The 20,331-nt window shown below is 21.1% G+C and overlaps 10 protein-coding genes across 10 annotated transcripts; 5 read left to right on the forward strand and 5 right to left on the reverse strand.

Moving 5' to 3' along the window:
• Positions 1 to 128: 128 nt before the first annotated feature.
• Positions 129 to 2,572, forward strand: DDB_G0274473 (hypothetical protein; the record flags this gene model as incomplete). The annotated part of the gene is made up of 2 exons (XM_639056.1): positions 129 to 606; positions 684 to 2,572. The coding sequence occupies 2 exons, from the start codon at positions 129 to 131 to the stop codon at positions 2,570 to 2,572; spliced, it is 2,367 nt and encodes a 788-aa protein (XP_644148.1).
• Positions 2,573 to 3,484: 912 nt separating this feature from the next.
• DDB_G0274655 (hypothetical protein) lies at positions 3,485 to 4,387 on the forward strand (the record flags this gene model as incomplete). Its single annotated transcript, XM_639057.1, has 3 exons — positions 3,485 to 3,908; positions 3,937 to 4,252; positions 4,363 to 4,387. 3 exons carry the CDS (start codon positions 3,485 to 3,487, stop codon positions 4,385 to 4,387), a joined length of 765 nt encoding a protein of 254 aa, XP_644149.1.
• Positions 4,388 to 5,354: 967 nt separating this feature from the next.
• Positions 5,355 to 6,219, forward strand: tpiA (triose phosphate isomerase; the record flags this gene model as incomplete). The annotated part of the gene is made up of 2 exons (XM_639058.1): positions 5,355 to 5,399; positions 5,491 to 6,219. 2 exons carry the CDS (start codon positions 5,355 to 5,357, stop codon positions 6,217 to 6,219), a joined length of 774 nt encoding a protein of 257 aa, XP_644150.1.
• A 258-nt stretch (positions 6,220 to 6,477) lies between these two features.
• On the reverse strand, positions 6,478 to 7,027 carry DDB_G0274469 (hypothetical protein; the record flags this gene model as incomplete). The annotated part of the gene is made up of 3 exons (XM_639059.1): positions 6,478 to 6,603; positions 6,753 to 6,805; positions 6,892 to 7,027. 3 exons carry the CDS (start codon positions 7,025 to 7,027, stop codon positions 6,478 to 6,480), a joined length of 315 nt encoding a protein of 104 aa, XP_644151.1.
• Positions 7,028 to 7,747: 720 nt separating this feature from the next.
• Positions 7,748 to 11,197, reverse strand: DDB_G0274919 (hypothetical protein; the record flags this gene model as incomplete). Its single annotated transcript, XM_639060.1, has 1 exon — positions 7,748 to 11,197. One exon carries the CDS (start codon positions 11,195 to 11,197, stop codon positions 7,748 to 7,750), a length of 3,450 nt encoding a protein of 1,149 aa, XP_644152.1.
• A 1,187-nt stretch (positions 11,198 to 12,384) lies between these two features.
• Positions 12,385 to 13,534, reverse strand: DDB_G0274921 (hypothetical protein; the record flags this gene model as incomplete). Its single annotated transcript, XM_639061.1, has 2 exons — positions 12,385 to 13,075; positions 13,161 to 13,534. The coding sequence occupies 2 exons, from the start codon at positions 13,532 to 13,534 to the stop codon at positions 12,385 to 12,387; spliced, it is 1,065 nt and encodes a 354-aa protein (XP_644153.1).
• Positions 13,535 to 14,222: 688 nt separating this feature from the next.
• Positions 14,223 to 15,150, forward strand: DDB_G0274467 (hypothetical protein; the record flags this gene model as incomplete). Its single annotated transcript, XM_639062.1, has 2 exons — positions 14,223 to 15,016; positions 15,069 to 15,150. 2 exons carry the CDS (start codon positions 14,223 to 14,225, stop codon positions 15,148 to 15,150), a joined length of 876 nt encoding a protein of 291 aa, XP_644154.1.
• A 370-nt stretch (positions 15,151 to 15,520) lies between these two features.
• On the forward strand, positions 15,521 to 17,698 carry DDB_G0274653 (hypothetical protein; the record flags this gene model as incomplete). Its single annotated transcript, XM_639063.1, has 1 exon — positions 15,521 to 17,698. One exon carries the CDS (start codon positions 15,521 to 15,523, stop codon positions 17,696 to 17,698), a length of 2,178 nt encoding a protein of 725 aa, XP_644155.1.
• Positions 17,699 to 17,742: 44 nt separating this feature from the next.
• Positions 17,743 to 18,225, reverse strand: DDB_G0274465 (hypothetical protein; the record flags this gene model as incomplete). The annotated part of the gene is made up of 1 exon (XM_639064.1): positions 17,743 to 18,225. The coding sequence occupies one exon, from the start codon at positions 18,223 to 18,225 to the stop codon at positions 17,743 to 17,745; it is 483 nt and encodes a 160-aa protein (XP_644156.1).
• Positions 18,226 to 18,821: 596 nt separating this feature from the next.
• On the reverse strand, positions 18,822 to 19,952 carry act13 (hypothetical protein; the record flags this gene model as incomplete). Its single annotated transcript, XM_639065.1, has 1 exon — positions 18,822 to 19,952. One exon carries the CDS (start codon positions 19,950 to 19,952, stop codon positions 18,822 to 18,824), a length of 1,131 nt encoding a protein of 376 aa, XP_644157.1.
• Positions 19,953 to 20,331: the final 379 nt, after the last annotated feature.

The following is a 20,331-nucleotide window of genomic DNA, read 5'->3' on the forward strand; positions in this document are numbered from 1 at the left end:
AACCGTGTGGTTTTTTTTTTTTTTTTTTTTTTTTTTTTTTAAAATTTTAATTTTTTATTTTTTTATTTTTAAAATTTTCTATTTTCTATTTTTATATATTTTAAATAAAAAAAAAATATATTTTAAAAATGAAATCATATTATTATTTATTATTTGTATTTTTGATAATTTCCAATATTTTAAAGGTAACAAAATCTGATTTTTTATCATTTATTGGCCCTATTGATATTGAAGATAATTCCTTTTTCGATCAATCTGTTTGGTCACCACAAAAAATTCCAACATTTTCAGATTCACTTTTAATTGGAAATGGAGCCACTTGTTGGATTACACCATATGATAGTATTGCTTTATCCAATTCTTTAAAAATAACCAATGATTCAGTATTAGCATTAACTGGAGATTATGGAATTGATGAAAAATTTGAATTATTTGGTGGAAATTTAATAATGGCCTTAAGATCTAATCTCCTTGCAGGTACAATCACTGCTGAAAATAGTACAATTTTAATTCAAAACTTTTTTACACATATCAACGATTTTGATTATGATGCAATTGTAAAAGATACAAATATAACAATTTCCAGTTTTGCTACTTTATTAGTTCGTAAGTTAACCAATTCATTTAAAAAAAAATAAATAAAAATAAAAAAATATTAATTTATTTTCCGAAAAAAAAAAAAGATCATAATTCAACATTTTCATTAGATAATTCAAGTTTAACAGTTATTAATAATGGTTATGTTGGAATTGGCGAAAATACTAAATTTTATTTAACATATCCATTAATTATGAATGATGTTAGTTTAATGGAATGTATTGGTGGTGTAATTTGGATTAATAAATTTGATTGTTTTTTAGAATCTGAAATGAAAATTTTTGATTCAAATATTACATTTTTTGATACTGTTAATTTTTATGATTATTCAAAAGTATCATTTATTGATACCAGAGTGTTAGTACTTGGTAATATTAATTCGTATGGTAATGTAACGACAATAGTGTATGGTGGTAGTTTACTTTTAAATGGTGATTATAAGTTAAGAGATAGTTCAAGATTTTTAGTAAATGGTAAAGATACAATGGTATTTGTTAGAGGTGAATTCTCAAATATAGATGATTCAATTTTTTATTTAAATCAAAGTCAATTCCTGGTGTATGGACATGCATCATTCTCAAGTCAAAGCTACTTTGATAGTGGTTTATTCGTTGTTAATAATATTGCTATTTGGAATGGATGGGTGTTGGGTAATTATACAAATTTCGTAGTGAATGGTTCATTGGTAATTAACACATCCTATGCATCTATGGTTGAAAGTCATATTGTATCAATTGGTGATATTACAGTCAACGGTATTCTAACAACTACCAATACACGTCTTTATGTGGATCAAGGTAATTTCATTGTTAGTGATAATGCAATTCTTCAATTAATTGGCTCAGAAGCTAGAATTAATTCAGGTCAATTAAAAATCCATCCATTGGCATATATTGATATTGTGAATTCAAGTTTCACATTGATTACAGGTAACGTTGATACATTGGGTAACGTTTATTTAGATAGTAGTTCAGATTTAAGTAATCAAAATGGTACTTATAATCTTTATTCTGGAATTTACTATACAAATGATACAACTGTTAAAAGTAACAATGTTACAGTTTTAAATGATGGTGTTTTCAATGTGGCTAATAATTCCGTTCAAATCAATGTTGCATTTACAAATAGTGGTAATAATTCAAATATTGCTCAATTAAATATCAATAATAATACATTATTCATTTATGATTTTAAAAATGAAAATGGTGGTGAAATAACATTAAATGGTGGTACTTTTTCAAGTGACAATTCAATTCAATTAAATGGTGGTTCAATTAAAGGAAGTGGTTCATTCAATACTTCAATCAATCAATCAAATGGTCAATTTGGTTCAAAATCAACTGTTAATAATTTTAATATTACTGGTGATTTCATTCAATCAAATAATTCAAATAATAATACAAAAATTATCATTGTAATTGATTCATTAGATTCTTTCTCAACTTTAAATATTGGTAATTTAGCTGATATTAATGGTATAATTGAAATTAGAATTAATCAAGATATTTTAAAAAATTTAAATAATAATAATAATAATAATAATAATCTTGAATCAAATTTATCATCTCAAAGTGGTAGTAGTAGTGATGGTATAAAGTCAGCATCATTTAATTTAATTAGTTATAATAGTAAGACATCAAATAGTTTTAATAATATTCAATTTAAAAGTTATGATCCAAAGAGTGGTAGTGAAAGTGATATTGATAAGAATTCTTGTATTCAACCAAAATCAAAAAGTGGTTCTTCCTCTTTCTCTGTATTATTAGAACAAAATGAAGACTGTGCTAATGGAGGTGATGGTGGTGGTGGCAAAAGTAAAATATCAGGTGGTGCAATTGCAGGTATTGTAATCGGTTGTGCAGTTTTAGCAATTATTATCATATCTACAGTACACTATCGTGAAAGATTAAGATTGTTTAAAATAAACACTTCAAGAAAAATTCGTAGTATGTCTGTAAAATTAACAAAAAAATAAATTTTTTCTGTATTCCAAATCAATATCATTCATTTTTATTATTATTATTTTTTTTTTTTTTTGAATTATTTAATATTTATTTGTAATAACCTTCGCTATATGGGTATTTTAATTTTTGTTTTAAAGACCTAGATAATTTTGAACACTAAAATTTAATAAATAAAAAAAAAAAATAACAAAAGAATTTTTTTAATTTCTTTTTTTTTTTTTTTTTTTTTTTTTTTCTTATTTTTTTTTTTCTTTTTTTTTTTTTTTTAATTCTCTAATAAATTTTAGTGTTTGAAATTATCTAAACAATTTTAAAAAAAAAAATACAAAATAAAAAAAAAAGAAAAATTGAAGGAAAAATTTAAATTGAATCATGACCAAGGAACCTTGGTTATTATAATAATAACAAAATAATTAAAATATCTAAAAAATAATTTTTTTATTTTTTTTTTTTTTTTTTTTTTTTTTTTTTTTTTTTTTTTTTTTTTTTGTGCATGGTCAAATAACGTTATTATTTTTTTTTTTTGAGTGTGAGATATTTAATTTTTATTTCTTAAAATTTAAATTAATTTTTTTTGTAACGTTGTACGTGGTAAAAATAGAAAAAAATAAAAAAAATAAAAAAAGAAAAGAAAATAATTTAAAAAAATTAAAATTCATCAAAAGAACAAAAAAAAAAAACGTTATTCATGGGATTTTAACAATTACCACCCCCTTTTAAATATTTATTATTGAAAATTCAATAATAATGTAAAACGTTACGTAATTTTAATGGATTTTTTTTTTTTTTTTTTTTTCACATTAAAATAATCCTATAAATAGTTAATTTTTTTTTTTTTATTCAATATTAAATTAAAAACGTTACTAATAAAAACAAATAAATATTATATCAAATAAATTAATAATAATAAAAAATTTTAAAAAATGGAACAACAACAAAATCAAACAGAATCAGTTAATAATAATTCAACAAAAGTTTGTGAAACATTTCTCCAAAACTTACCAACTGATGTAAAAGAAAGAAAGCAATACATTTGCCAAGTTAAGAAAGCTCTCAAAGAAGAAAAAAGAAAATTAAAACAAACTAAATATGAAAAGTATGGGAAACAATGCAAACGTGATAAACACGACAAACATGACAAACATGACAAACATGACAAACATGACAAACATGACAAGCATGACAAACATGAAGGTTATTTCCACGGCCACCGTTATCACCATGGAGGTCATCCAGAGTGTCCATCAGTAGGTTATCCAGTTCACCATGGTTACCAAGGTTTCCCAGGTCACCATTTCGGCGGTCATCATGGTCATCACTTTGGTGGTGGTCATCATAGCTATCCAGGTCATCACGGGTCATCAAGGCTTCCCAGGTCATCATTTCGGTGGTGGTCATCATGGTCATCACTTTGGTGGTGGTCACCATGGTCACCATTTCGGTGGTCATCATGGTCATCATGATGCAATGAATGATTGGAGTGTACAAAGTAAAATCAATCATTTAATTAGTAAGAAACAAGTTCTTATTGCTAAAACTCAATTAATTGAATCTAAAATTGCTGCTTTAACTGAAATAAATCAAACTACAACTACAACTACCACTGCTACTGCTGCACCATCAACTCCAACTCCAACTCCAACAACACCTCAACAACCAATTGACTCTGTTATCGGAAGTTTTAGTCAAATGTAATTTGAATGTAAATAATCAAAATCAAAAAAATAACAATAAATTTATAATAATTTAAAATATTATTTTTTAATTTTATTTATTTAAATTACTTTTTTTATTTATAAAGTACAAGTTTTGTTAAACATAAATGATATTAAATTTTTATTTTGAAAAACCTATTTAATCTAACTTTATTTGAAATATAAAATACCAAAACAAAAACCAATATTGAGATATAAATTCCTATTAAAATTCCCATACCTATCATAAATTGTAGGTGATTTAATTTTAAATATCTTATGATTAAACAAAAAATTGACACAACCATGATGGCAACTGGTAAAAGTATTGGAATTCTTTTTACTTTTAATTTAAATTCATTGACAGTATCACCAAATTCGTTGGATGAAATAATACCTTTTAATTCTTTTAGTAATGAGTGTTTTGATGTAAATCTATCAATTGTATATTAAAACATTTTATTTTATTTTATTTTATTTTATTTTATTTTATATTATTTTATTTTATTTTATTTTATTTTATTTTATTTTATTTTATTTTATTTTATTTTATTTTATTTAATTCCAATTAATTTTTTTTTTTTTTTTTTTCTACCTTAATGATTATTCTAATTTGGTTTTTATTTTTTTTTTTATTTGATTTTTTAATTTTTTTTTTTTAAATATTATTACCCCAATAAAAAAAAATATTTATAAAAAAAAAAAAAAAGGGATTTGGGGAATCCGATCAAAAAAAAAAATATACATAACATTTACATTGTCTTTTCAAAAAAACAAGTGTTTATGTAATTTTATTTTTTAAAATATTAAGAAACTTTTTGTCACATTTTAATTTGATCGTGTAACTGTTTTAAAAAACACAATAATTTTTTTTATTTAATTTATTTTTTTTATTTTTTATCAAAATTTCGGAAAATTTCAACATCTCTTTTAAAAGGCTGGTCGGAATTAAAAAATGAAATTAAATTTTGTTTTTTTTATTTTTTTTTTTATTTTTTTTATTTTTTTTTTTTTTATTTTCTGAAAATCATTCACACACATCACAATTCATATATTAAATAATTAAATAAACAAATAAATAAATAAATAAATAAATAAAATGACAGGAACTAGAACTTTTTTTGTTGGTGGAAATCATAAAATGGTAAATATATATTTTAATATTAATATTAATATTATTTTTAAAATTGTTTATTTAACATTTTTTTTTTTTAAATTAATTTTTTTAAATTTAGAATGGTAGTAAATCAATGTTAGAATCTTTAAGTAAAGGAATGAATGAATCAGTTGAAAATAAAGAAAATGTTGATATTTTCATTGCACCATCATATCCATATTTAGAATTTTTATCAAATAAATTAGATAATAAAAAGTTTAAAGTTTGTTCACAAAATTGTTATAGTGTTGCCAAAGGTGCATTCACAGGTGAAATCAGTGCTAATATGTTGGTTGATTTAGGTATTCCATACGTTATCATTGGTCATAGTGAGAGAAGAAATGTATTTAGCGAATCAAGTGAGTTAATTACAAAGAAAACAAAGTATGCAATTTCATTAGGTCTCACAGTTATCTTATGTTTAGGTGAACTTTTAGCAGACAGAAAATCAAATAACACTGAACACATCCTAAGTGAACAATTGAAAGATTTCGCTTCATTCACTCCAGAAGAATGGTCAAAGATCGTAATTGCCTATGAACCAGTTTGGGCAATTGGTACTGGTGCCGTTGCAACTCCACAAGAAGCTCAAGATACTCATGTTTTCATTCGTAAATGGATTAGTGAAAAGGTTTCTGAAGATGTTGCAAAGAAAACCTCGATCATGTATGGTGGTTCTGTTAATGCTGACAATTGTCATAACCTTTCAAAGCAATCTGATATCGATGGTTTCTTAGTTGGTGGTGCTTCCCTTGTTGCCAGTGATTTCATTGCCATCATTAAATCTGCTGTTCCAAAGAAATATTGAATCTCAAATTTATAAAAATAAAAATAAAAAATAAATAAAAATCTATAAGATTATTTTAATCTATAATGTAAAAAAAAAAAAAAAAATAATATATAAAATTAGATAATAAAAACTATAAATAATTTATAATAATAATCATAAAAAAAAAAAGTTTATTTTTTTTTTTTTTTCTTTTTTTTTTTTTTTTTTTTTTTTTTTTTTTTTATATTTGAATGTATGTACAATTAATGGAAACTGTAATGATTTTTCCCTTTTTTTTTATTTCTTGGCAACTACTTTCTTTTTTGAGGCGACAACTTTTTTACCAGATGAAGAAGCTGAAGCAGTTTTCTTTAATGCAACAACTTTCTTCTTTTCAACTTTCTTTTTGATTGCAGTGGTTGGCTAAAAATATAAAAAAAAGAAAAAAATATTAAAAGTTAATGTGAATATAAAAAATATTTGCAAATTATTTATTATATTGTGTATATAAAAAAAAAAAACCACCAAAAAAAAAAAAAAAAAGAAAAAAAATATTTATTAATAAAACATACCTTAACTGTTGTGGTTGATTTCTTACGAACAACTTTGGAAGCAACTGGTGGTTCTATAATATAATTTTTTTTTTTAAAAAAAAAAGTATTAGAAAATAGAAAAAAAAAAAAATGACTAAAAAAAAAAAAAAAAACGTACGATCTGCTAATCTTTCTGGTGCTTTGATTATTGTTCTTGAACTGGAATGAGTAATAACACCTTGAAGAGAAAATGGTTTTCTTGTAGTTGTTGATTTCTTTGTTGTGGCAACTTTAGCAGTAGATGTTTCTGTCATTTTTTTTTTTTTTTTGGTTGGTTGAGTTATTGATAATGATAAAATTTTATTTAATTTTTTTTTTTTAGAAAAAAAGGGAAAAGTTTAGTTGGTAGTCAACTGTTTTTTTTCTATAATATATTTAAAATTGATTAAAAAAAATAAAATGTTGATATTTTTAATTTTTTTAATTTTTTTTTTTATATTTTTATTTTTATTTATTAACAGATAAAAAAAAAAAAAAAAAAAAGGGATTAGTAAAAATTAACAATGATTTTAGATTTTTTTTTTTTTTTTTTTTTTTAATACACACATGATAATAACAAATATTTTGAAAAAATATGTATTGTCAAATATATTTTAAATAACAAAAATAAAAATGAAAAAAAAAAAAAAAAAAAAAAAAAAATATCAAAATTTCATTTTTTTTTATTTTATTTTATTTTTTTTTAATTATTTTAAATTTCAAACCTAACGGCTATAAATAAACATTATCCACACCTTTTAAAAAAAAAACTTTTTTATTTTTAGATTTTTTATTTTTTTTTTATTTATATCATTTTTATTTATTAACATATGATTGAAATATTATCTTATTTTAACATATAAAAAAAAAAAAAAAAAAAAAAAAAAAAAAAACAGGTATGGAATTTTGTTTAAAAAAAAAAAAAAAATGATTTTAGATTTTAATTTTAATTTTTTATTATTTTTTATTATTATTATTATTATTATTATTATTTATTAAATTGTTTGGATTGTGGGGAAATTATTTATAAATAAATTAGATAAATCTTGATAACCAAGAGATTGAGATAAACTATACCATTGTTTAACATCATTAATTTTTATAGAAGCTTTACAATTATTAATAAAAAAAGTAAAGAATTCAATATGATTTAATTCAACCAAAGAATGAATAGATTGTAATGAACTATCAATAATAATTTTATCTTTTAATTTACAATCATTTAACATCCAATCTAATAAATCAATACGTAATACTTGAATTGCTGATTTAAAAACTAAATTAATATCTAAACAATTATTATTATTATTATTATCATTATTATTTGAAATACAAAACTCATTTATAAAACGATTTAATAATTGTTTATCTTTAAAATTACCAAATATTTTTGATAAAACTTGTAGTAAAATATTTGAAGTATTATTATTATTATTATCATTATGAAGTTGGTCTTGATTTTGATCTTGATCTTGTTGTAATTGTTGTTTTAAAAATCCTTTAAAACATTTAAATAATGGTTCAATTTCACCAATATTACCAAAGAAATAAACATCTTTTTCATTATCTGAAAATACATCAATTCTAATATGTTGATGAGTAAATAAACGTGGTTGTAAATTATTATAATTTTCATTTTCATTTTCATTTTCTTGAAATAATGATTGTAATTTTAAAAGTAATTGAGTTTCACTAGAATTAAAAATTGAATCAAATGAAAATTCAGGTTTCATTAAACATTGAGATAAGAAAGGATCTTGTAAAAGTCTTGATGAATCTTTATCTTTTTTTTTAATTAAATAATTAAATCTTTCTTTTGAAATTATAAAAGATGAAATTTTAATTGATTTAATTGTTAAATAATTAAAAGTTTCAAATAAATCTTCAGAAACTTTATAATTACCAATTGATAATAAAATATCTCTAACTAATTTAATATTATAATAATTTGAATCAAAACATTGTATAATAGTTTTATATAAATGTTCAAATAATGGTACTAATATATCATTATAATAATCATCACCACCACCACTACCATTACCACTACCACCTTTTTTAAAATTCCAATTTTTTAAAATTAATTCTAAAACTTTAAAAACCAATTGAAATTGAAATTTATTTTTATAAATTTTCTTTCTAAATCCATCATCTTCAGCAACTTTATAAAAACAATATTGTTGAGTTTGATAAACGAAACCATTGATATCATTCAATTTAATTGAATCAATATTGCTATTAAAATTTAATGATGATAAAATTATTAATGCTTCTTCAAATTTATTTTCAAATATAAAATTTATTACCAACATAATTGATTCATTTTGAAATTGATTATAATTTATATTTAATTGTTTTAATAATTCAATTTTATTTTCACCCTCTAAAGTAACATGTAATGATTTAAATAATGAAGAAATATATAAAATCCAAGTTTGACAATCGAAAATTCTATAATTTGATTGATTTAGGTAATCGAAAAATTCAATAATTTTATCTTTTTCAATTTGATTTGTAATTTCATTAAAAAATTCTTTTTTATAATCAGTTTTTGCTAAAATTTCTCTTGAACCAAAGTTTTTAAATACAACACCAATTTTTAAATCCAATTCTTTTAAAATCTTTAAATTAAATGTTAATAATGATTTTAAAAATGGTATTGAAAAACAATAATAATCTGGAATATGTTTAAATAATGATTTAAAATAATTTGAAATTGAAATTGAATTATTATTATCATCATCATCGCTCTCTAATAAATTCATTGAAATTGGTAAAAATTTAATTTCAAGTTTAATTGATGGATTTCTAATTTTAAATATAAAATCAACATCTTGTTTACATTGTATTGTTGATAAGTATTGATTTAAGCCATAGTATTCAATTTGATTATCTCTATAATTAGGTAAAATAACATTTTCATAATACCATTGATATTTTTTCATTGGTGATATTTCACCAACAGGGAAATCAATATTAATAAAACTCTCTCTGTATGGGAATCCTTTAATATTTGTTACTTTTTCAACCAAGTCAACTGAAAATTCTCTATAGTATAATAAACAATTTGCAAATGTTGGCCAAAATAAAAATTGTAAACCTGTATCTTTTTTAAGATTTTCTTGAGACCTATATTGGCAATATTGATTTATGAATTCGATTATTCTATTCTCACTTTCTTTACTACCATCAAATAGTTTATCCTTATATGTATAATAATTATTTAAATATTTCTCTTTTAAAGTATTTGACCATTCCGGTGAGATTTTACTTTGTCTACTCAAACTTTTACTTGTTAAATATTTTAAAGCATTGATTGAAAGTAATGAAAATGTATATTCATAAACAACTGAATCAAATAATGGTAAATCTGCTATAACATCATCATAATCTACTAAATATTCAAAATATAATAATTCTTTATCAATTGATGACATTGGTGATTTAAGTATTAAAATTTTTAATTTTTTTATATAATCTTCATTATCACTACCACTACCATCAATTTTATTATTTAATAATAAATTATAATAAATTAATTCTTGAATTGATTTATCTTTTAAAGTTTTAATAATTTTATCAACAACAATTGAACAAATATTAGTTTCATTATCATTTTCTCTATCTAATAAATTCATTTCTAATAATTTTATTGAAATTGTTAAATTTGATTTAATATTTAATAAATGATTTAAATGAATTTTTTCCATTTCTTTAAAATTAATTTCATTATATAATCCTTTATTTAATACCCATTGAATAATATCTATTGATCCATTTATTGTTGATAATTTTAATGATTTATTTTCAATCTTTCCTTTTAATAATTTACTACCACTACTACCAATACTATTTATTATAATTTCATTATATAAATATTCCATAACTTCAATTGAAGATGAATTTGATAAAGCATATTCAATAGTTGTTGAATCAATTTCAAATTTTTTATAATATATATCTAATTCTTTATTTATTTCATTTTCTTTATCTGATTTTTGAGTTTTAAATAAATATTTTATAAAATTTAAATTATTAAATTTAATTGATAATTCTAATAAATTTGAAATTTTAAATAAAATTTCTCTTTTTAAATTAAATAATAATAATAATGATTCTTCTTGTGATTCGTGTGATTGTTGTTGTTGTTGTGATTGTTGTTGTGATTGTGATTGTTGTTGTTTTATTAATACTTTTTTAAATAATAATTCTATACCATCTCTATTAATTTGAACAAATTCTCCACTTTTTAATTTATAATTTAATAATGGAAATTGATTTTTTTCAACCATAAATTTTAAAGAAGAGATATGTTTAAATTTTATTCTATTCAAGTGATTGTATTGAGAGAGTTCATCATAGTTTAATTTATCATTTGAAATATGATAAAATATTTTATTTCTTAAAAATAAATTTTTATATACTTTAAAAAAGAGTTCATCCATTTTTTTTTGAATATGAATACATTAAAATGATCAAAAAAAAAAAAAAAAAAAAAAAAAAAAAATAAAAAAAAAAAGAAAAAAAGAAGAAATTATTTAAAATTGTTTTTTTTGAAAATAAATATCGTGATATTTTTTTTGTGTGATTGAAAAAAAAAAAAAAAAAAGAATTTATTTAATTTTTTGTTAAAAAAGTGAAATAATACAAATAGCATTACGTTTTTCAAATCATTTTATTTTTTCATTTTTAAACTGTTATGAATAAATTAAAATAAATTATGTATAAAAAAAAAAAAAAAAATAGGTTTTAAATTAATAATATAAGGTTGAGGTATTTAATTATTAATTTTTATTTTATATTTTTTAACCTTCTTAAATTATAATATATTTTTGATTTGCTTTAAAATGTAATTATTTGATAAAACCATTAAGAATGATAAAAAATTGTTTTTTTTTTTTTTTTTTTATAAAAAAAAAAATTTGGTGATTGTCGTAGTAATATAATTATCTACCTATCAACAATGACATAGTGCATAGATAAATCTTTCCTTTCTCTGTCATTGGATTAGTACCGATTTATATTAGGCAAACAAACACCTTTTTTTTTAAAATTATTTTGAGCCATCTGGAACAAGTTAACTGTTTGAATGGTTAGGTCATTTCAAAATTGATATTATTATTGAAATTTGATATTAATCTTGAAATGCACTATAGAGATTAACTATAATAATATAATTTGAGAATATTATACTCTTTTTTTTTTTTTAAATAAACAATAATAATAATAATATTTACTTTTTTTAAAGTTAAAGTGTCTTGGTTGGTTGTAAAGGTAATGGTGGGAAAAAAAAAAAAAACTCTTTAAATACTTTTCTTTTTTTTTTTTTCAAATAAAATCAAATTGATATATTAGGAAAATACCTTTTTTTGATTTAAAGATCTCACAAATTAGATTTTTTAAATAATAATTTTTCTAAAAAGGAATAGTTTTTCAAAGGTTTTTTATTTTTTTAATTAATTAAATTTTTTTTTTTTTAACTTTAAATTTGAAAATTTTATTTGTTTTTAAATATCAAAATGATCAAAAAAAAAAAAAAAAAAAGAAAAAAAAATAGAAATAAAAAAAGGAACAGAAATAAAAATACCATAAATACTATTGAGTTTTTTTATTTTTTTATTTTTTTTTATTTTTATTCTGGACCAAATACTAATTTTGGAGGTTCTAAATTATTTTCTTTTGAATAAAATGAAGGTTCTTTAGTTTGTAATAAAGATTGTGGGAATAAATGAATTGCAAGGTCATGGAAAATAAATTGAGTTGTATAATTATTTGGAAATAATAATTCATCATGAATTCCAAATGTTTTAGTGGTATAACTGAATGGTAAATGGTCCTCCTCAACCCTATTAATACTATCAATATATAAATTAAAACTATTTCCAATGATTATAATATTTGAAAGTGTTTCCCAATTCGCCCATAATACATTATCATATAATTTTCTACCACAAAATGGCATGTAAAATATTGTGAAATTTTCATCATTATTAGTAGTATTCGCTTTTCTTTTTCCTTCTTCATTAATTTCAATTAATTTAAAACCAATTTTTGATATTAATTGTTTCTCTAAATTATTCATAACTGGATCATATATATAAATTGATTCAATATTACTATACATTGATTTAATAGATGTTATATATGCTAATTGATCTAAACATTTCTTACTTGAACTAAAATCACCAATACCATAACATACTATTTCATTAACTTTTGAAAATATATCTTTAGTGTCACTTTCTTTATTATTGTTATTAAATTTATAATTAAATTGTAATTCAAGTATATCTTTAAAAAATTTAGTTTCTTTCATTTTATTTCTTTTTTGGAAATAATATTAGTTTTGAATTTTTGAATTTTTGAATTTTTTTTTTTTTATTTTTATATTTAAAAAAAAAAACATACTCTGATTCAATTAATGAATTATATAATTTAATTAATTGTTGTTCTTCTGATAATTCTTCAACTATTAATTTATTATTTTTCTTTTTCTTTTTATTATTATTATTATTATTGTTATTTTGTGGATTATTTTGTAATTCTTTTTCACTTTCTTGATAATTTGAAGTCCATTGATTTTGTTTTTCAAAATATTTATCTCTAATCTCTTTATTCTTTTTATTATCATTGGTTGTAATTGTTTGTTCAATCTTTTGATTTACTTTTAAAACTTTATTTTTTTTACCTTTTACAACAATTTGAAATCCATCTTCGTCTAGCAATGCTTCTGATTTTACTTGTGGTTGTTTATTATTATTATTTTTATTATTATTTGACATTTTAAGAAAATATAAATATGTCGTTTTTTTTTTTTATTTTCACTTTTTTTTTTTTTTTTTTTTTTTTTTTCATTCACACTTTTTTTTCATTTTATTTTTAATTTTTTTTTTATTTTTGTTTTTATAACAGTGACCCAATTTTATTTTTCAATATGAATGTTTATAAAAATGGAGTTTTAATCTTCAACTAGAGTATCAAACAATTGATTTTTGAGTAGCAGAACCTTTGGCTTTTGAATTGATTTCATTACCAAAAACTAACTAAATTCATAAAATAGTTTTACACTTTCAGTGATTCTTGGGCATTAGGATTAGATTCATGGATCCTAAAAATTTCGATAGTTGCTAAATTTATCAATTACAAATATTTTTTTAAAAAAAAAAAATAAAAAAATAAAAAAATAAAAAAATAAAATATAAAAAAGTTGGGAATAGAGGAAAAAAAAAAAAATTGGGAGGGACACAAATTTTTTTTTTTTTTTTTTTACAAACATTTTTTATTTAAAATAAAATGAAATAATAAAATAAAATTAAATTAAATTAAACTAAATCAAATCAAACCAAAACCAAAACCAAATCAAATCAAACCTAATCATATTAAAAATATTAGTAATCTATTAATATTTTTAAATAATAAATTTTAAAAAAAAAACCTAGAAATAATATATTAGTTTTTGAAAGGGAAGGAATGGAGAATTATTTTAATAATTTAAAAGTATGTGATTGGGAAAGTATACATACAAAACAATGGTTATTGGATTTACAAAAAAGTATTAAAGTTGATAACCATGTTTTAGATATGATTGGTTCTTTAAATGGTAAATTTTTATTATCAATGGAAAAAGAAACTTTTAAATATTTCGACAAAATCAATGGTGAATTATTATATGATTCAATTCAAAACTTTATACCATTCCATACCGAATATATCAAAGAAGCAAATTATTATAAAAAATTTAGTTTTAAAATGGTTGGATTCAATATAAAAAATATTAAAGAAAAGGGTCAAAATATTGATAAAATTAAAGAATTATATTTTAAATTAGTAAATTCAAAAAGTGGAGGAAAAAGAATAATTATAAGTGATAATAAATTAGACACAAAATCAATTGGTAAATATTTATATAACTTATATCAGACTGATAATAGACCAGTATTATATATAAATTGTAAAGGCGATTTCGAATGTACAAATAAAAATCTTGAGAAATCTTTACAATCATTATCAACAATTGAAACAAATCAAAGATTAGCATTACCATCAGGTAAAAGATACCTTTCAAAATTAATTATTGGTTTATTAGAAAACAATATAAGTGTAATTTTAAATGAATTTCATCAATTAGATAATATACCAAATATGATGGGTTATTTTCAACAAGATTTCGATAGTATAGGTGCATCAGTACAAAATGGTACTCTTTTTGTACTAAGCTCTGATGAAAAAAAGATGACCCATTTATTTTCAAGTGCAAGACCATTGTATATGAGAAATTTTCTCGATCACAACATAATAAATCAAAACATTTTATAGAATTTCATTTTCTAAAATTTCCATTGTGTCCAAACAACACGAGACCTACCTTCATGGTGGTTTTCAATATTTAATTATCTAAGATTTGGTGTTTTGGATTTGTATAGGGCGACATTATTTTTTTTATTTTTTTTTTATTTACTTTTCATAACAAGTTTTTTTTTTTTTTTTTTTTTTGGATATTGATATTTACAACACTAAATTTATTATAATAATGGAATTGAAATTTAATTATTAGAAAAAAAAAAAATAAATAAAACCAAAAAAGAAGATATTTAGATATTTATTTTCTTTCACTAAAAAATAAAAAAAAAAAATCTTTTTTTTTTTTTTCATTTTTTTTTTTTTTTTTTTTTTTTTTTTTTTTTTTTTTTTTGGTTTAAGTAATTGTTTATAAATAAATACCAAAAGAAATCATTATTATTATTATTACTGATTTTTAAAAAAAAAAAATGAATGAAGCAAATTGGAAATCATTGATTGAAAATTTATTACCAATTTATAATAAAAATGGAAATGATTGTAGTAAAATTAAAACAATGAGTTTGGGAAAGAGAATGATTTCAAGAAATTATTTAAATCATTTATATAAAGAAAATGGTGATATTTTAGAAACTATTGAACAAGATCAAATCAAATCTAATCCATTTTTAAAGGATGAAATATCAAATCAAAAAATTATTTTTAAATTTCAACCCCAATTTCCATCAATGGAATTAACAATTTTAAATTTTGTTAAATTATTATTTAAAGATGTTGATGATATTAATAATGATGGTGAATTATCAATTATACCATTCTCTGAATTTGGAATAATTAAATCAATGAAAAAAAATGAAAAAAACAATTATCATCAATTATTACTACAATATCAACCAAAAACAAATAATGATGATATAACAACAACATTATTAAATGTTTTAAAAAGTGATGATAAAGATGAAAAATTAAAAAAATTAGATTCTTATTGTTTTTCAAAATTAATAATAACAACTATTTTAACTAATCCTGCAAATGGTTGCTTTGAAAATTATTTATTTACACCAATGAAAAATGGTAATTTTAAATTGGTTTCAATGAATAATGAATTATCATTTGTACCAGAATCAACACAAACTATTAAAACTGGTATATTTTCAAGTGAAATTTCATTTTGTGTAAATACTTGTTTATTTATGTTAGAGCAAATGCATAACCCAATTGATAAAGAAATTATTAATAAATTGAAATCATTAGATGTTTTAACATTTTTAAAAGAATGGATATCATCAATTGGTGTAATTAATAAACAAATTAATAATTTAATTCATAAAGATGGTAATTGTGAAATTGGCAAAAAGAAACCATTCATTCATAGATCTGAAAATAATAAAACTTATCCATTAACTAAATTTCCAGAAGGTTCAATTAAATTATTATATTCAAAATTAATTAGATTAAAAGAAGTTTTAATTAAAGAATCAACTTCATTATCATCAAAGAAACCAATTACATTTTGGAAACTTTTAACAATTTTAGAACCATTAATTTCAAACCGTATGTATTTAAATAGAACTTGTTATACAACAAAAGTATCAGTTATTGAAAATTATAATTGGTATTTAAGAACTCAAGATATTTCAAGAAATCATGAACCAATGCCATTAATATCATCAAAAATTAAAGTTTCAAGGGGAATAAATAAAAAAAATAAAAATCAATATGGTTTAAAAGATTTAGAAGTAATTGATGAAGAAATTACATTTTATAAAAATATTTCATCAAATACTATGGATGTTGATTTAAAAAATTTAAAATCAAAATTAACAACGACAGCATCATATCCTTTTCAACCAATTTCAATTTTATTTGAAGAATTTTTAAACGGTAAATCTAATTTTAATGAATCACTAAGCACTTCACAAAAATCAATATTTTATGAACAAGTTTTGCCACTTTCAAAAGATTTAAGATATTTAAAATTTTTAAATAATGAATATTTAACAAATAAATTATTAATATCTTCACAATTTTTAAATGGTTTAAAAAGATTGGAAATTTGTGATTGCAAAAATCTTAAACAATTATCAAATGGTTCTGATGAATTAAAATTACCAACAGTTTCTAAAATGTTGGTTTCCAATTGCACAAATTTGAAAACAATTAATATTTTCACATTAAGTTTAAAAACATTAAATATTAAAAATTGTGAAAATCTTAAAGAATTTCAAGTTTATGCACCAGTTTTAGAGAAATTAAAATTACAATCAACATTGATAACTTCAAAATTATTATTAAAATTAGATGAATCAAAGTTTTTAAAATATATTAATTTTTCAAATTCAACAATTAATGGTGTTTCAAAATCAATTGATAGTTTATCAAATTCAATTTGTTTAGATGTATGGGAGAATCTAATTGAATTTAAAGCAATTAATTTAAAATCACTTTCAAAAATTACAATTTCAAAAGAATTAAAACATTTAAAACTTTTAGATTTTAATGGTTGTTCAACATTGGTTGATATTTTTAATTTTAAAAGAAATGGAAATGGTCTAGTTCCTTCTTTAGAAATTTTAAATTTAAATGGCACAACACTTGAAGATAATGAAAAACAATTAATAATTTTTAATAATTTAAAAAATAAATAAATTATTTTATTTTTATTTTTATCTTTTTTATTTTTATTTTATTTTTATGGATGAATTGAAGTCCAACCATCACCAAGTCTAAGAATGATTTCACCATTACCAGATGGTACTGGATTAACACCTGGGAATAAATCATTTAAATTTAAATGATATGCATTGATTGTATTATTACATAATACAAAAACACAACCTGAATTTTGTAAACTTGTTAACATTGGTTGAAATTCTGGATTTGAATTTAAATAAACATTATAACCTTTTCCAAATGCAACTAAAATTATCTCTAATCTATTAATTAATCTTGGATCTCTATAAGCATTATAGATATTTATGAGTGTTGAATTAATTAAACCAAAATCATTAGTATCTAAAATGTACATTGTTTTATAGAGACTATGAATTGGTTTTGCTGGTTCAAATTTAACATCATTAACGACATTGATTGAATTTGTATTAATTATTGATGTTGATTTTGAAACATAAATTAATCCTAATATTAATATTAATAATAAAATTGTTGATTTCATTTTTTTTTTTTTTTTTTCTTTTTTTTTTTTTTTTAATATTATTAGCTTTTAATTTTAGTTTTAAATAAAAAAAAAAAAATAAATAAAGTAATATATCGAAATTATTTGTGGTTATACTATAAAATAAAAAATTGAAAAATAAAAAAAATTTCTGTTTAAAAAAAAAAAAAATAAAAAAATAAAAATAAAAAAAAAAATAAAAAAAAAATAAAAAAATATCATTGGATAGTTCCAAAGAATGAAACGTATTCCAAATTCTTTTTTTAATAATATAAAAAAAAACTAAAATAATAACACAAGATACAAAAAAATAAGGTTGGTTGGAAAAATTTCACCACTCAAGTTGTGAAAAGTAATTTTATCTTTTTTTTTTTTTTGTAAAAAAAGAAATGTAAGAATTAGAAAAAAAAAAATAAAAAAAAATAATTAAAGAAAAAGAAATGGTTTTTTTTTTTTTTTACAATTAATTTTAAATAGTCGGATAAAGATCAACAACTAAAACAAAATTAATAAAAATGATTAAATAATGTATTTTATTATATATTTTACATAATTGTTTGTGAGAAGCACTTTCATCACTAGTTTTAATTGTTTGTTTAGAAACATTTTCTGTGGACAATTGATGGACCTGATTCGTCATATTCTTCTTTGGAGATCCACATTTGTTGGAAAGTTGAGAGTGAAGCTAAGATAGATCCACCAATCCAGACAGAGTATTTACGTTCTGGTGGGGCAATGATTTTAATTTTCATGGTTGATGGGGCTAAAGCAGTTAATTCTTTGTTCATACGATCAGCAATACCTGGGAACATAGTTGTACCACCAGATAAGACGACATTACCGTATAAATCTTTACGGATATCAACATCACATTTCATGATGGAGTTGTAGGTGGTTTCGTGGATACCAGCTGATTCCATACCTAAGAATGATGGTTGGAAGAGGGCTTCTGGGCAACGGAAACGTTCATTACCGATGGTGATAACTTGACCGTCTGGTAATTCGTATGATTTTTCGAGGGCTGATGATGAAGCAGCAGTTTGCATTTCAGCTTCAAAGTCGAGGGCAACGTAGGCTAATTTTTCTTTGATATCTCTGACGATTTCTCTTTCAGCAGTGGTGGTGAATGAGTAACCACGTTCAGTTAAGATTTTCATCATGTAATCAGTAAGATCACGACCAGCTAAATCTAAACGTAAGATGGCATGTGGTAAGGCATAACCTTCATAGATTGGAACAGTGTGGGAGACACCATCACCTGAATCCATAACAATACCGGTGGTACGACCAGAGGCATATAAGGATAAGACAGCTTGAATGGCAACGTACATGGCTGGGGTGTTGAAGGTTTCAAACATAATTTGGGTCATTTTTTCTCTGTTAGCTTTTGGATTTAATGGGGCTTCGGTTAAGAGAACTGGGTGTTCTTCTGGAGCAACACGGAGTTCATTGTAGAAAGTATGATGCCAGATTTTTTCCATATCATCCCAGTTGGTAACGATACCGTGTTCAATTGGGTATTTGAGGGTTAAGATACCTCTCTTTGATTGGGCTTCATCACCTACGTAAGAGTCTTTTTGACCCATACCGACCATAACACCAGTGTGTCTTGGACGACCAACAATTGATGGGAAAACAGCACGTGGGGCATCATCACCAGCAAAACCGGCTTTACACATACCAGAACCATTATCGATAACTAAAGCTTGAACATCTTCACCGTCCATTTTATTATTGTATTATATTTAAATATTTGTTTATTAAAACTATAGAAAAAAAAAAAAAATGATTTAATTTTTCATTTTATACCCCCTTGAAAAAAAAAAAAAAATAAAAAATAAAAAAATTAAAAACCCAATAAAATCCCATTTTTCAAAAAAAATAATAAAAAAAATTCAAAAAAAATTTTATTTTTTTAAAATGGCTAATTTTAATTGAAATTAATATGAAATGTGGGTAACCCAATTATTTTTTTTGAAAATTATGAAAATTTTTTTTTTTTTTTTTCAAAATATCTCCGAACCATCTATTCATATAAAATAAGTAAAAAAAAAAAAAAAAATAAAAAAACTAAAAAAGATATTTTTGGTAAAAGATAATTCAATA

The sequence above is a fragment of the Dictyostelium discoideum genome, assembly GCF_000004695.1.
Source record: "Dictyostelium discoideum AX4 chromosome 2 chromosome, whole genome shotgun sequence".
NCBI classification, from domain to species: domain Eukaryota; phylum Evosea; class Eumycetozoa; order Dictyosteliales; family Dictyosteliaceae; genus Dictyostelium; species Dictyostelium discoideum.